The following is a 17,281-nucleotide window of genomic DNA, read 5'->3' as shown; positions in this document are numbered from 1 at the left end:
CATAGTAGAAATTAAGTATGAAATTGAAATAAAAACAGAAAACTTGACATCTGAAAAATAAAATAATAGAAATGGCAAAAAAGTACAACTTTAAAATGAAAACAGCTAAATAAATAAAACTATAATAGTACATTTGTTTTTAAATTGTATATCAGTTGAATAATCAAGCTGCTATAAGAAATTAGTAAACAAATAGATACTCTTCACCCCTTCTCATTTTTGATAATTTTATTGATAAAGGCAACAGACTAGACAAGAAATATTGCATTAAGTACAGAAAACAAATCTTGACCATTATCATTTTTCTGAATTTGTATTTTTTTCTTAGTTTGAAACATCTGTATTTAAAAAACATCTGTATTTACAAGCCATTAATAAAACAAATCAACAAACAAGCCATTTAATGAAGGGAGAAATAAAACCAGAGAAAGCTCATTTGTGTAGAACATAAGCCAAGTTTGAGCATGTTGAGAAACATGAAACAAGCCTGTTATAGAAATAAAAATCATTTCTTGGCAAAAATACAACCTAGTTATTTTTTAATGGCATGCCACTATACACATCAATATATGAGCATGTGAAAAACAATAGACAGCAAACAATTTACTGACAATGTTGGAGAGAGTTAGTTTTAGAAATGCTTGCAAGAATATGGTAATGAACAGAGCAAACATATTGCAGATCTTCTGAAATAGATGAATGCAAGAACAGAAGGATCACTAATATTGTCCAGAAAAGATGTTTAAATCAGGAAGACGATGTCATCAGCCAGCATGACCTGGTTGTCGTCCTGCATGCGAGCGAGACCAGCCCGGACATCAGTTTCGTTAAACGCTGATGGGCAAGACTTGTTGATGCTTTCCATCAGAGCAGTCAAACCCACAGACTGAGCGTGAGAAGAGCGGAAAACCTCCAGCAGAGCCGCTTTAAACTCCTTTAACCTACAGCAAACACACATTTTAGACTTACAGCAACTCAAACACTCAGCGGTTTCTCTTATTATTAAGAAACAATAGTTTAAACCAAGTCAGCGGTCCTCTGAAAACGACAACAATAAATAAAACCAAAAATCCTGAAAGCTTACCTGTCCACAGACAACTCCGTGTGGCCGTTCTGATCAGGCTCTTCATCACCCTGCCTTGCAGGAGCCGGAGACTGAACTGAGAAAAACACACAAATAAATATTAGGATACAAATCAATATTCTCAATATTTCAACTATTTCTTATTTATGTTTTAAACAAATAATGATTTGGTGTTTATTTACAGTATGATTTAATATTGCGATCTAGGTGCAGGTGAATGGGGAAAAAAATACAATGAACAATTACAATCAAATATGATTATTTAATTACAATCTAAATATCCTAATATGTAAATTAATCACTACAAAATGAGATTACTCAACTACAATCCCAATATCTTAATTTTTAATTGCTATCACAATAACTTAATATTTTAGTTAATAAATGGTCATTATTTAAATATATACAATGTCTTATTTAATGTTAACAATTGTATTTTTTTACAATAATTTTTAGGGGTTTTCACCTTTATTTGACAGGAAAGTAGAGAGAATTGACAGGAAAGTGTGGCAAGCAAAGAGAGGGATGGATCGGCATAGGACCTCAAGGCTAATAGTTATCACTTTACTTTCCCAGTTAATTATTAAAATTATATTTAAAGCTGTAAACTTTTTGTAATACTTTGTATTTTTGTATTAGGTTTTCTGAAATGTCATGTTAACTATAAAACGGGGAATTATTGTTTATTTAATGTGCACTAATTTGCCTTTCTAACATTAGCTTTTCATCTATACTTTAGATTAAGTCAGGCTCCAAATTCTTGTTTTGTTTTGTTGCTCCACAATTCAGAAAATAGGGCAAATAGCCAGAATATAAATATATGTTCACATTTCTTGTTGAATAAAATGTTGTATATAATCAGGCAAATAATGAAAAGCACATCCCTCTGTAAAAATACAGAAGAACTGACAAACTAATTCTGGGAAAAAAACTTAAAAAAATCTGTATTGTACCTAGAATCTACGGACATTGCTGAAGTACTATAAAAGAAACATTTTAATGTATAGTTTTGATTCTTGTCATTAATCTGACAAAAGTTATAAAACTGACAAAATAGTTTTCCTTAAAACAATGTAGAGGAAATGTTTGTGTGTGTTTGTCTTACTCTGTGGAATATCAGTCTCAGTGTCAAAGTCATAGGGGTCATAAGACTCGCTGGCCTGAGATCCCCTGCGCCTACAGGACAAAAGAAAACATGGTCAGTGGTCAAATCTCAGCTGAGCTCTCACACACATCAATAATCATCACTTACATATATGACAAAGGTCATACAACACTGTGTAATAAGAGTTTTATGAATGAATCGTCACTTCATGATCTCAACACTGTAAAATAAGAAAATAAAAATCTTGTTGCCTTCAAGTTTTTTAGTCATCTGAGCTTACTTTACTCAAACTGACCAAAAATATTCAGCTGAAGTTTGTATAACTTGAAATATTTAGTTGAAACCTTATGAAAATAAGCTAAAGTGACAAAAACATTCTCATAACTTTTTGTCATTTAATTTTTACATGAACAGAAACAGCACCACTCAAACATCTGAGCTCATTCAAGAAATAAACAGCAATACAAAATCATCTATTTCAAATCAATGCTGTTTATAACCCTTGATTAAGCAGACAATTTTTTTCTAGAGCAGAGAAATCAGCAAATTAGGATTACATGATGCTGAAGACTGTAGTAATGATGCTGAAAATTCACCACATTAATAAATCAAAGTACATAAATTTGTTTTAATTCTAATAATTCTTGACAATGTTACTAACTTTACTGCATTTTTTGTTATATAACTGTAGCTTTGGTGAGAGTAAGACTCTTCTTTCAAAAACATTAATATACCTTACCAACCTCAAACATTTGAACTCGTATCTTTTGAACTCAAAACATAAAGTTAAAGGTGAATTTATTAGCCCTCCTGTGAAATGTCTATTCATTTTTCAAAATTTTTTGCACATTTTTACAGTATATCCTATTTTATTTTCTTCTGGAAAAGTCATATTTCTTTTGTTTGGCTGAAATATAAACAAATATTTTTAAAAAATTGTAAAGACTGCTAAGATCAATATTATTAGCCCTTCTAAGAACTTTTTTGAACCAACCACTGTTGTCCAATGAGTTTACTGGTTAATATAATTAACCTAGGTAAGGCTTTAAATTGCAACCTAAGAATACTAATATCTTACAAAATAATTAGTAAAATATCATCTCCTGCCATCATGATAAAGACATTTGAGCTATTAGAAATGATTCATTAAAACTCTTGTTTAAAAATGTGTGGAAAAAATTAGTTGCACAGAAAGGCTAATCATTTTGTCGTAACCTGTAAAGTACGTCTTAGAAGTTCTGAAATAAAGATTTTGTTATTCTGGATTAACAGCAGACCTTTTTCTGGGTGGTTGTGGTGTGTCTTGAGCTTCATCTTCCTCTTCTTCCTCATCTTCTGAAGCAGCGTCCTGCTGTCCATTTCTAGAGCGTTTACGTTCCTTCTCCAAAACCTGAAGAGTGGGGAAAACAATTCATTTGAGCAAATCATGTACAACATTTTTTAATGAATTTAAGAGAAGATATACAAATAAACAAAGTCAGGTGGCAGAAAGAAGTGGTGTTTTTGTTGATTGAGTAATGGGTGAAAGTAATAAAGGTAGCTTTAGATTGATATTTGCTAGACATTCGACTATATGCCCTAGTTTGTAGTACTTGCAGTTGTAGAAAAACGCCAGAGTTTAGAACAAGTTGAAAGTCATTATTTGTTGACAGTTGTGTGGTATTGACCCAGCCCTCCTCCACTGTGATTGGTTGGCTAGCTCAAAAGTGAAACTGATGGGCGCTGCGTTTTGCTCACAGCAATGACTGTAAAATTCAGTGGCTTGCTACACTTCCAAGCACTCAAAAAACACAGTGCTTCCATAGAAAATAACAGAAAACAAACGCTCAGCTCGAGAAAAGACACTTTGGTGGAAATGCAGCCTAAGTCATATGTATACAGTACACATCCTGTAATTCAGCTTTATGTCATTTTTCCCCTTCTAAAATTAGTAGTCTATTGGCCAGAATGACCTACTAAACCTTCCATAATATGTGTACAGAACATAATTATTTAAAGAAAAAAAACTTAAATTGTCTGTTTGTCAATTTATGATTGTGTATTTCTTAAATGCTCATAAAAACAATGTTTGCGCAGACGCCTGGTGGATCTAAATGCTTAATATACACCACTGAATGCCATCCATCCTTAACTGACTTAATATGAGTAATGAGCTGCAGTATGAGCAAACAGACCTTCTTGAAATAAGCGAACTGCACGAGCTCCACGGCGACTTCAGTGTCCACCAGCTCCACAGCTTTACTCATGCGAGCTTTAGCGTGAGCCGTGGACAGACGGATCAAAGTCTCCAGGGTTCGGGCAGTGACCGGTGACGTCTGAGAAACAAAACAAAGCAGATTCATCAGGCTAGCCACTTAACTAAATTTACCAACACCTGACCAGCAATGCTTTGTGGAGGCGCCTGTATTTACCCGTGCGATGTCGGAGCCCAGCTGCTCCTGGTTGCGCAGCCGTGAATATTCCTCTGCGATGTGATTGGCTGCATCTTGGGTCAAAACTGGACAAATGGCTTTGGCGACGTGGATGTACTTCCTCATGAAGGCTTTGCTCACCACTCGATCTCTAAAAAAAGGATGTGTTTTTTAATAATGGTCGTTCAAGCAAAGCGAAGTATGCAAAACAAAACATTTTCTTAATCAAAGAAAAAAAAAAGCATGCCACCTACTAAAAAGCTTCGTTTCATTTGGTAAATGAACCAATCAGAGCCGAATTAGCTATTGTGATTTGCATTAGAGATAGAAAACACAGACAGTTGAAATAATGAAATACGTGTTCACATACTTGAGTTTTTTGCTGCCGTGGAGGAGTGGATTGTGTTTCTCGTAAACCTGGAGCTCTTCTTCCTCCTCCTGCGTAGCATCAGGGTCTTCTGTGGCCAAAGCATCGATTGTACCACCAAGAGCAAGAGCTGAAACACACAAACGCTCAGGGTTTCTACATGTTTCATTTAGTCAAATTAAAGACTTTTAAGACTATTATGAAATAAATTTTAGACTTACACAAGGCTAAACGTTAAGGATATTTTGTAAAAGCCTAGTTAAAACATTTAAATAACCAAATGGTATGGTAAAGAATATAATTAAAGCATATTGGTAAATAGAGTTACTAAATAAACTTTAAAACTTTTAAAACTTTCAAAGTGTTAAAACTTTTATTGAGATGGAATGTTAGTGATTGGATGGGTGTTAGTCTAGTTCAGTGGCACATTGCCACTAGCTTGATGTACAAATGACAACCAAAATTAAAAAAAAAAGGTATTGAAAAAGTCTAGAATTGACGATTAATCATTTAATTGAACCATTTATTAAATAAAAAATGACTAGGGTGGCGTGGTGGGTAGCGCTCTTGCCTCACAGCAAGGTCACTAGTTCGAGCCTCGGCTGGGTCAGTGTTTGCATGTGTTTGCAGAAGTTTGCATGTTCTCCCAGTGTTCTCGTGGGTTTCCTCCGGGTGCTCCGGTTTCCGAATTTTTACAACAAACAAGCACATGTTTTAATACATTCATAACCTTGTTTGTGTTTTACCGTCATACTTCAAAAATAATAATAAATAAATTAAAAAAAAAGCTAAAATAAAAACTGCTAAATTTCGCTATCTATGATCCATAACAATAACCCTTGTATAGCAGTTCTACAACATCCTGACACTAAATGACACTCAAATACCTTGTCAGAATAGTCTAGTGGCTGGAAATGAGCTTTTTACAGTGTCTGCTATAGTAATAATGTTGTTTTTGGTGTGTTTACACAGATGAAAATGGCCATGGTGTAAATGCCACCTTTTTGCCACATTAGATCATTATATCATTGCCTTCAGTGATTTCCTGAAGATAAATACCAAAAAAATAACACAACTGGAATAACTACAGCATTTGCCATCGTCTGATCTCATGTGAAGCATGAGATAGCGATGACAGATGATGACGTGTGTAGGTGTTGTCCCAATTCTTATGGGTAAATTTTGAAGCCCTTGCCCTTCACACTACCCTACGAAAATAAAATTGGGATTGGGCCTAAGTGTGTTATTTTCTTCCCAAATTGTGCATATTAAGTAAAAATCAATTACTGGAAATTTTAAAAAAGCCAAACAATATGTTAATTCATTTCAACAAAGGAACCCAGGCGGTTAACTGATGCCCTGCTCTGTTTCAGAATTTTTAATAAACTCCATTTTGGTTTTGCTTCATTTTTCCCTCACTTCTGATGTACATGTTTTGTATGTAAGCATCATGTACCTCAAAACATACACATTTTTGATATCCACGCTTAATCAACCACTGATAAAGTGTGTCAATCAACAAGTAATAAACCGTCTAATAATGTTTTGGCATGCTTAATTCCTTGTATGCCAAAATTCATTCATTCATTCATTTTTCTTCAGCTTAGTCCCTCATTTATCTGGGATTGCTACAGTGGAATGAACATCCAACTATTCCAGCATATGTTTTACGCAGCGGATGCCCTTCCAGCCCCACCCCACTACTGGGAAACACCCATACACGCTCTCATTCACATGCACTCATAGACTATGACCAATTTAGGTTATCCAATTCACCTATAACGCATGTCTTTGGACTGTGGGGGAAACCGGAGCACCCGGAGGAAACCCATACCAACACGGGAAGAACACGCAAACTCCACATAGAAAAGCCAACTGACCCAGCCGGGACTCGAACCAGCAAACCTTCTTGCTGTGAGGCGACCTTTTATAAATTATACATCTGTATTCTGTCAATCTGGAGACACTGCTCTTCAGTCAGACAGTAGTGTGTGAGTTTATACCTGTCCCGTCCTGCTCATGTGGATCTCTGTAGCGGTGCATACGCAGCACGTGGTCCGAGATCTCGCGGTCCTGCTCAGGGTCCATCTGATCCAGCACGATGAAGAGCAGATCAAAACGAGACAGCAGAGAGTCCTGCAGACCGATGTTCTCCATGGGTGTCTTATACTGATCATACTGCAGACCAACACAGACACGTCATCAAAACACACACGCAGATTCAGAAACATCAACTGTACAGAAAAGACTAGCAATGTTGAACTGCTATTTCAAACAACTGTAATTCAGGTCATTGCTCTAACAACCACCTGATGTATGTTATATTGTCATGTTCCTGTACACATGACAGCACCTATTGGCAGTTTTTATTTGTTTAGTATCTATTGCAGAACATTGTGATATATTTAAAATCTCAATGATATTGTATTGTGATACAAGTATTGTGATGATATTGCATTGTGAGAACTCACTAAGGATCAAAACAATATAACCGCAACCTACAAACAACCAAAATACCCTCTCAAACACCCTAAAAACTTAAAAACTAATTTAGTTATTAACTTAAATATCCTGATTGTGTCTTATTATCCTAACTGGGTTTAATTCAATATTTTGTATTAGTGTTGACTGTACTTAAATAAAGTTATTGCAAATGAAATGTTTTGGCATTGGCTCTTTAAAAAAAAAAAAAAAGGCTCCTCGGTGTCCAACGCTGTAGTAAGAACAACCTAGAAAATACCCAAAGTGCTCTAGTGACCACCCTGGAAATCAAAGAAATCATAGAAAACACACTAGAAACAACTTTAAATGACCTAGAAACAGCATTAGATTTCATACAATAAATATTTCCACTATTTATGTAACATATTTCATTAAATTTAGGGCTGCATATTATAAAATATAAAAAATATTTAAGATATTTAAAAAATCGGACACTCCAATATTTCGTTTTTCTGCAATTAATATTGCGATGTGAATACAATTTCAACAGATCATTCATTACGATTGATTGTGGTGAATTTATAAGGGTGTGAATCATACAATAAACAAATGGCAAGCAAAAATAATTACAATAGAGCAACGAAAAATGTTAAATAAACAGTGCTATATGGTTTTCTGTAGAGTCAAACAGTATAGGGTATAGGCACAGCTAGTGTTTTTTTCCCTACTGATAAACTTTCAGTGAACGTTTAATGTGACTTTCTTCAATTTTATACGGTTCCTTTAACAGCATCGATGTTGTAATGTAATTAAATTATAATAAATTAAATGGACTTAAGCATTCGTTTAGTTGTTAAAGTGTGAAACGAGATGAAAAGCCGTTTACATGTACGCACCGTCAGGGTCAACAGGCTAGCACATCACCCCATTTAAAATACTGGAGTAAAATAAACGTTCATATTTTAAAGATGTAGTGCAAAAAAACTGACTTTAATGCAGCGTTTCCTGTACAGTCTGAGACCCACTTTATATCATATATAGCAATCAGGCAGTGAAGATCACTGTTTTTTTTTTTTTAATAGAAAACAGACCTCACTAACACGTTAATTTTGTAACAGCATACAGTTCACCGGTACCCTTTAACTAGGTTACTGAAAAGTAAAAGTCCTTCTGCATATATCCTCTTCAGGCACAGAAATTGAATAATGAAATGTAAAATAGACCACAGGATGCAGCACTCACTCTGCCATAGACCGGGTTGGCAGCTGCCAGTACGCTGCAGCGGGCATTGAGTCGAGCGTGGATGCCAGCTTTAGCGATGGTGACGCGGCCCTGCTCCATGACCTCATGTATAGCAGTGCGATCCATATCTGACATTTTGTCAAACTCGTCAATGCAGACGACGCCTCGATCCCCCAAAACCATGGCCCCGGCTTCCAGACGCCGCTCGCCTGAGAGACAGACAGACGCAGCTTTAACACTGATGCAGAGTCGACAAAGCAGATTTTACTGCGTGTGTGTGTGTGAGCGGCAGTACCTGTCTCCTGGTCAGTGGTGACGGCTGCGGTCAGACCCACACCTGAAGAACCACGACCTGTTGTAGGAATGGCCCGAGGAGCGGTGTGAAGAACGTAACGGAGCAACTGAGACTTGGCCACTGATGGATCACCTGAGAAACACAGACATTTAGTATTTAGGCTAAATTGACCTAAAGGGTTTTTTAATTCAATGTTTGACATAATCTCAACTAAAAAACAAACAGAGGTTGGGACATAGAGTAGCTCCTCCCCTTTTTTAAAAACAGCCACTGGCATTTTTTTTCATCACAACTCTGCCAGTGAGAGTGGTTGAGCCCAAGCGCATCATATAAACAGCAAATATCAAGGGTCTTGAAGGGGGCAGGGCATGTCAGATACTTAAAAGCATTTTATTGATCAAGATTAAATGAGAAACTGAAGTATGAGGTGACGTGAAAAAAATTGTTGATCTATTTATGCGGAAGTGACAATCTGCAAGCCTTGTATGTTTATGTCAGTTTATATCTTCTAAACACACATTTGTCACTGTTTTGGAGCACACTGGCTTAAAGATTTAAACTTACAGACAAACTAACATCTAAAAAACTGTAATTTAATTTCATGGGACCTTTAAACTACTAATAGGAGTATACTACTCTCAATAATGATGTTCCACTAATAGATTTTTGTATATATTTATTCCCTCCAAATCTGAAGAATAAGAAATATTCCAGAAGTTGTATTCGTTGGCGGTTCATTCCGCTGTGACGAGCCCAGATTAATAAAGGGACTAAGATAATGAGTGAATGAGTAAAATGAATGAATGAATTGTATTCGTCATGTCATATTTATAACAAAGACTGATAAATGGCGCCATCTGGTGGGTCTGCGAGTAACCGCAGTAAAGAACTGCTTTTACTAAGCTGGTTGATCTGGTTAGCCTGGTCTCAAAATGGATATCTACAATCAGTTGTTAGCAACCAGACAAAACTCTAATACAATTCATTCACTCTATTATTGTAATAATTCATAATAAAACAATTAAAAATCATATATTAAAATGTATTTTATCACTACTGCTTATGATATTGTCTTAACAATTTTATTAAATATAATATTAAAATTAAAAATACATATTTTAGTAATAAAAATAAAATAATAAAATGTACTACTGTTATTCAGGTAAAGTTCTTTTTTATAATCTGACAAACATCAAACTTATTTTAAACAGCTTTATATTTATGTCACGTTGTTTTATATACCATAATCTTTAAATCTTTACATAACACAAATCTACAGAAAATCCCAAAATAAATTATACTTAATTTGGCCCTACTTACAACTTATAATTACAAAAAAGCTATCATGTTCACAAACAATCATTTCACCCTAAGTGTGTCTCAATATTGTGCACAATGTGCAATTAAAAGCAGGTAAATACCTATGAGAAGCACGTTAATGTCTCCTCGAATACGCGAGCCGTTTTCCAGCACCTTCTCCACTCCTCCTAGAAGCATGCACAGGATGGCCTTCTTTATGTACTCATGACCGTGAATACTGGGGGCCAGAGAACGAGCCAACTGATCAAACACATTCTGCAGGAAAACAAACAAATGAAGCATTCACATTAGAGAAACACACACAAACAAGATCACAAAACATGTGCAAATCTGTAATGCACTGGACATATGCACAAAAATGTTCGCAAGTGCGTGTGCATATGGATTAGGGTTGGGTGATGTCTAATGTGACACATCGTGATGGACTATGACATCGTCTGCAGTGAATTAATTTATTATGAATAATTAATTCATAACAAATTAATTATTTGTAGCCTACTGTGAAATGTGAACTACCTGATCCGCATGGTCTTTGTTTTACCCATAAACAAATCATAAATAAAGATACAAAAGTTACACACAAATTACCATGTCAATCACTTTTTCCACAGGACTCTAGCATGAATAGGCTGAGTGATCTGTGTTGTTATAATGGTGTCGACAAGCTTGGTTGGTAAAAAAGGTGTTCAATCAACAGCAACCAACCAACAGTATCAGGTTTCGCTAAAATTACGTCTCACCATTATGGTCAGCCATCGGTGATGGATGATGGCATTGTCTATCGACCCAACTGTAATATAGATATCTGCGTATATTTAACCAGTTAAACTCAACTGAAACTTATAAAAATAGTAGTCATGGTCGAAATTATTGGCACGTTTGGTAAATTTAAGCAAAGAATATTTGTAATAAATCTGATTTGTTGATTTTTCTTTTTATGTTTCATTAAAAAAAACTAAACTTTCATTGAAATAAATCAATTAAAATGAGAGGGGGGTCTCATTAAAATAAGGTTTTTGCCAATATACAGTGGCTAAATTTAAAGGCACCCCAAAAATATTCCTGTGAGTGAAACATACCAGAAGTATATATATTTTTATCTTTTAGAACGATGAAGTTTTTATTTAAAGATAAAAAAGATAAATTTTTTATCAAATTTAACAAAATTTTTGTTATTCATATTTAACAAAGGTGCCAATAATTTTAACCAGACTGTATGTTGATTTCCATCCGCTCACCTTAGAGCGGGACCTGCAGAAGCTCTTGATTTTGGCCACATCATCAGCAGAGAAGTAGTGAGAAATTTCTTTGCTCATCTGTTTGACGTGGCAGGCAATCATGATGGTCCTGAACAAACACACAAGGGACAAATCATACTATGAATATCAATATATTTTAAATAAGAATACCAGAACACTGTTTTTACTAGAGAAAAGACCACAGCAGTGCAACAACTTTGTGCCTGAAAATGCAATGTCATGTCAACTTGGGACTGTAAACAGACACTCTTGATGCTTTCCTCACCTTCCAGTTCATCTAACAGGCCCACTGCTGTGTAACTAACATTACTGAACGCTGCTCTAAAGGTTTTGACACTTATCTTGACATGCTGTCTAATAAACGTGGTGCTTGTCGTGTGTGAGGTGCTGCAGAAGACGCGAATGGTCACTAAGTCCAAGTCCTTTCTCTTCACACACACAAGATTGAACAGTTGTTGTCCACTGCACCCACTGTTATGAATGGACCTCCAGTCAGTGCTAGCATTTTCAGAGACTGAAGCTTACTGAATCTCTGCACAATTACTGGTCTTCTGTTGTTATTAAAAGGTCGGGCTCAACCTTTAAAGGTTTAAAGGTCTTAATTATAAAGTTCAATATTTCATATTTCTATTTAATTTGTACTTTTGGTAAGTAGCTTTTCAGTTCTGTAGCTGATTGTGACATTACACTTCTGCCTGTTTAAAATAAAGAGGAAAAGCAGTGCCTTGTACCGTATTTTACCGTGACCCCAAATCTGAGGTATGTACTAAACCGTGACCTCTGAGCACTGTTACACCCTTTTTACAATGATGACATTATAAAGCAGCTGTACCTGAAGGTGCCCGAGGTGAAGCCGCCCTTCTTGCCCGGCAGGCAGCGGTAGGTGCCGATCACCTGTGTTCGGTCTCCAGGCTTCACGGCGTCCACCAGGTCATTGTCCAGGATAATGTCCACAGAGCGGGGCAGCTGACCAGCAGGGGCCTTCTCCGGCATCTCCTGTATAGTGATGGTTTGGTGGTCCTTATAGACAGACAGACCGAACTCTGTCTCCAGTGGATTGTTCTCTTCATCCTGAATGGATCGAATGCAGAGAACTTTAAAGAAACTATTTTTGGACTAGCATTGTCAGGGGTTATCAAACAGGGCGCCGTAACAGCTGTTAGAAAATGCATCAAAATATCCAGATAAAAATATTAGAAATGCAATAATATTATATTTTTATTACATTTAATTTAGTTTGTGAAAATTAGAGACATGTTATAAATATTATTTTAGTAACCGTGATAAACAATAATTCATAATCGTTAATCATAAACCAATTCTAATAATAATATTACACAAACAAATTGACTTTGTTAAAAAATCATATATAGCAGCCTATATATGGTCTTAGTCCTCAATATGTTTGCATGATTCCACTAATTAAAGTGATCAACTGTGACAAATTCTTTACCTTGGTGGGGTAAATGGCACTTGAGGGAAAGGCATCCAGAGAGGTCAGATCTGTGTATTTGCGCTCCATGGTCTTTTTAGTGGCTGGGCAGTAGTGCACACTGCGTACTACTTTGGGACGCACCAAAGAGCCTGTTGATCAAAAGAAAAATGATCAGTTTACCATTCATGGCATCCGACATACCAAATCAGTAAAAGTCATATAAATAATGCTGGACATACATTTAGTGACGATGCCCTCCAAACACACCATGCTGCCCAGCAGGCGAGAGGTCAGGGTTCGAGGGGAGACGTGTTTGTTCCCAAAGCTGCCCTCCAAACCAATGAAAAACTCTTCATATTGCTTGGCGTAAGTCGCATCTATTGAAGCCACCAGATCTTTCAGGGCTCGCTGGAATGCCAGGAGCTCTTCAAAAGCGTTGTTCAACAGCCTGAGGGAGAGACAATGCTCGTCAATGAAAACATGGTCACACTTCATGTATTAATGTTATTGAGCTTTACACCTCACATCTGCAAACAATAACCACACCAATCAACCAACAAGCCAGTAAACAAAATAATAATAATCAGGAAAAAACCATGGGTTGTTTTAGCGATGTAAGCTAAATTATGAATTGCTGAACAAAGAATATACAATTAAATGATCAACGAAATCCTATTTCTGTTCATTTTAATTCATTGAAACATAACCTTTCAGCATTACAATATATTGGAATTGGACAAGTGAAGGTTCCGAGAAGGGGCGGCGATATAGATAGACTTCCACTGCAGAAGGAAGCGTTTTACATTTACATATTGAATACTCTCCGAGGGGTTTAATTGTGAATTTTTTTGTAAGTGTATGCATGTGTCTTATATTGTCATATGTATTCTGTTGCGTTTTTTTCCTGATTTTTTATTTATTATTTGTTTTTGTTTTGTTTATTTGGTTGATTGGTGTAATTCAAGTGTGAGGTGTAGAGCTTGATTATGGCTGTTTCTCAATATGCGTTCTGCAGTGTTCTCGTGTAACGTCATCATCAGTTGCCAAAGTTCAGTTCCAAAACTTAAAACCGCAAGAACGGAGGATGCGTGAAGGTTCCTGGATGTGTTCTTGATATCGAGGACGCATCGATGCAGACTCGAGCGCAAAATTTGCCTGAGAAGTCCCAGAAGTCATTGTGGCAGAATAAAGAAGGTGGGTGTTTATTTGCTGAAATTTCTATTCGTATCTGTTTTATTTGTATTGTGCAATGTATATCTGTAAGGTCTTTACACACAGTATATATTGGGAAAAAGGGAAAAACAATAAATCGTTGTATGAATGCTGTAATGTTTACATAATTTTCAGTCAAAAATACGCAGGTCATGACCATCAGGAAGACCACAGCATCTCATTTCTCACAGGACGCGTTCTCTGGGCTTGTTGCTGGATCTGATATGGATGCGGCCGGAAGTTAAAGAGAATTATTTATATAATATTAAATTTCACATTTATTATATTTTATTAACGTCTACCCCAACCCTAAACCCAACCATCACAGTAATGTAAAAACAGTAGTTGTACCGGCTATTATTTACGTTATTTATTAAATTACCCAATAAATGTTATTTTTTAACACCTAAACCCAAGTGTCACAGTAACGTAAAAATATTAATTATTGTTATAGTGTCATAAAAAATGCAGCTATATTAATGTGCATTTCGCACTTCCGGCCGGCCGTGTATACGATCTAGACTTTACCGTTCTCAGGTTTATTCGTACATGTCATGTGACACATTGTAGCTCCCACAAGACCCAACACTTTCAAGCGTTAATCAGGCATGGTCGCTTCTGTTCATGTCGCTTCTGTTCTTTATGTTAAGTTTTATGTTAATATAATTATAATTTAATGGGGACTTTCAAAGCATGAAAACCAATATCTCAGTTTTTATTAAAAATGTTTTAATTTGTGTTCTAGAGGTTCTTATGCATCTTAAAACAACAAAATGGTGACAATTTAGTTCACCCAAAACTGAAAGTTTCCATCAATATTTACTTACAAGTCATTGTCTCAAACCTGTTTGAGTTTCTTTTCTTCTGGTGAACACAAAATAAGTTATTTATAAAACCGTGGAAACCTGTAATTGACTTCCATAGTATTTATTTTTTTTTCCTACAAGTAAATGATTATAGGTTTCCAACATTTTTCAAAATATCTCCTTTTGTTCTTTTGTTGTTTGAACGTATGGGAAACACTTGAGGCAGAGTAAATTAGTAAATGTTCATTTTTGGGTGAACTACCCCTTCATATTTCAGTACAATATGGAATACGTGTAGTTATTATGTCATTGTGCGGTAAAAAATACTTGCAAATTATAATAGCATGACATCATACATGTGCACATGGTGTAGTAACGTTAGTGAAGTGGGAAAAACTAGACATACTTTGCTGCTCGCTTTTCATTTCGTCGGCGCAAATCGTTGAGGTTCACAATGAGCCTGGATTTGTTTTCGCTGATCATCTGTCGTACTTTGCTCTGATAGATGCCCTGGTCTTGCTGGAAAAGGGTAAAACGCAAGAGTAAAGTTGTAAACAGGCAAAATATGCTTTAAAAGTTCCACGAAAAAAGTAACGTGGGTGTGGGCCTTTGTTCCTTTAAGGCACACTAACTACAACAATTCAATCTGTAATAAATATGTAATAACGCATTTATACTTACATCGTCGTCAAGAAAATCCAAGTAATCCCTCTGAGCCTCCCTCATTTCCTGATCGTCCACAACTTCAGCAGCCATTTTTGCAATATAGCTTTTAAAAGTATGGAGAAAAGTTCAGTGCAGAACACCTCGTGTCTGTCGCAGCACTGTTGTGTGCCTTTTCGCGCCACCAGACTTCTCTCGCAGTGGAATCCGAGCACTGATTGGCGGACACCCCAGTGGCTCATTTACATATTGCGTCTTCTGGGGTTGCAGCATCCAATATAATCCGCGGAAGGAAGATTTGCCCAACCCATTTGAGTGTTTCGCGCGAAAAGAGAGCCGGTTTTGCGCATGCGCTCATAGCAAGAGATGCAGCAGATCTGACAAATAATAATGGACGATGCAGGCAATCTTCATACTTTGCCTGTAAATTCGTTTATTAATCGTCAAACCGAGTCCTTTTACTTCTCTATATACAGAATGAGAAAACAAATTGTATAGGCTACAATATAATGATACCGAACACAGTGAAAGTACAAATAAGTATCGCAGGCTGTAGCCAGCATATTGAACGAGTTGGTTCTTTTTTCTCAAAAAGTGGAGCTTTTTGCAGTAATTCTTTGCTATTCTCAGCACTGGCTTGTCACATGGTGATCATAACTGCACTTTTTGATGCAACAAAAATATTTTCTACAATTTTGTTGTGTGCTCACCATATTATTTTACCACCACAGTTTATTTAGAAATGTGCAATTAAACTATTTATTGTGCTTTTAAAAGTTATTACAGTTTTATAAATAATATTATGAGATTATAATTTTAAATTAAGAATTTTGAATAGTTTTGAAAGTATGAAAAAATATTTATTTTTAAAATACAAGTTTATTATCCTGCATCATAAAAAAATATTAGGAATCTGTTAAAACTTTTTAAAAACCAACTAAAACAAATTAAAAACTAATTTGTAGGTAAATAAACTGGCCAGCAATTTTTTTTTCAGTTAGAATTTGTCAATTTGAATAATTAAAAATCTAATTTGTCTTTAAGCCTTCTTCTATGGGGCCTGCTATCGGATGAATTTATATACCCCACGTATAATATTATTTTCCATAACAGATATTTCTCATGATTTCATTTGATTGCTTGTTTTGTCCACTGTTTTACACGGCTAATTTACATTTAAAATATGGGCCTACCTGTCCTATTGCCATTCCAAGTGGTAGTATATAGAAAAAAGCTGTTTTCCTGTTTCGAAACATTATGAAAGCTTCAGTCACCATTCGCTTTCACTGGATGGAGAAAATGAAATGATACTAAATGGTGACTGAAAATTTGTTAACAAAATATTTTATTTACTTTTTAGCACTGAATGAAAAATGATGTCAATAATACGATATTCAGTCCTTTAATTGTGTACATTTCCTCATCATGTTGATATTTCTGGCTTTTAAGAACATAAGTAATTGTATTGCACAAGGACTAAATGTATCTATGCTTTACCGCCATGCCATCTAGTGGTTGATCTCTCTCTCTCTCTCTCTCTCTCTCTCTCTCTCTCTCTCTCTCTCTCTCTCTCTCTCTCTCTCTCTCTCTCTCTCTCTCTCTCTCTCTCTCTCTCTCTCTTATTTGATAAAGAGAAAATA

At 35.8% G+C, this 17,281-nt stretch overlaps 1 protein-coding gene across 1 annotated transcript; it reads right to left on the bottom strand.

Annotated features, from left to right (window-relative positions):
• Positions 1–210: 210 nt before the first annotated feature.
• mcm3 (minichromosome maintenance complex component 3) lies at positions 211–15,831 on the bottom strand. Its single transcript, XM_056445269.1, has 17 exons — positions 15,660–15,831; positions 15,385–15,497; positions 13,200–13,408; positions 12,979–13,109; positions 12,358–12,596; positions 11,505–11,613; positions 10,368–10,521; positions 8,947–9,078; positions 8,652–8,860; positions 6,971–7,145; positions 4,971–5,097; positions 4,601–4,751; positions 4,364–4,504; positions 3,467–3,579; positions 2,190–2,260; positions 1,085–1,160; positions 211–941 (listed from the first exon to the last, which is right to left on the bottom strand). The coding sequence occupies exons 1-17, from the start codon at positions 15,732–15,734 to the stop codon at positions 743–745; spliced, it is 2,424 nt and encodes an 807-aa protein (XP_056301244.1). The 5' UTR covers positions 15,735–15,831; the 3' UTR covers positions 211–742.
• Positions 15,832–17,281: the final 1,450 nt, after the last annotated feature.

This window comes from Danio aesculapii, chromosome 20 (assembly GCF_903798145.1).
Source record: "Danio aesculapii chromosome 20, fDanAes4.1, whole genome shotgun sequence".
Lineage (NCBI taxonomy): Eukaryota > Metazoa > Chordata > Actinopteri > Cypriniformes > Danionidae > Danio > Danio aesculapii.
Note: the sequence above shows the minus strand (reverse complement) of the source record. Positions and strands in the feature narration are given on the sequence as shown.

Excerpts from the sequence above, each read along its gene's own strand:
- mcm3 (XM_056445269.1), bottom strand. The coding sequence starts at position 15,734 with ATGGCTGCTGAAGTTGTGGACGATCAGGAAATGAGGGAGGCTCAGAGG. Across the intron at positions 12,597-12,978 it reads GTGCCATTTACCCCACCAAG|GATGAAGAGAACAATCCACT; the intron begins GTAAAGAATTTG and ends CGATCCATTCAG. Across the intron at positions 7,146-8,651 it reads CCAACCCGGTCTATGGCAGA|TATGATCAGTATAAGACACC; the intron begins GTGAGTGCTGCA and ends GTTGGTCTGCAG.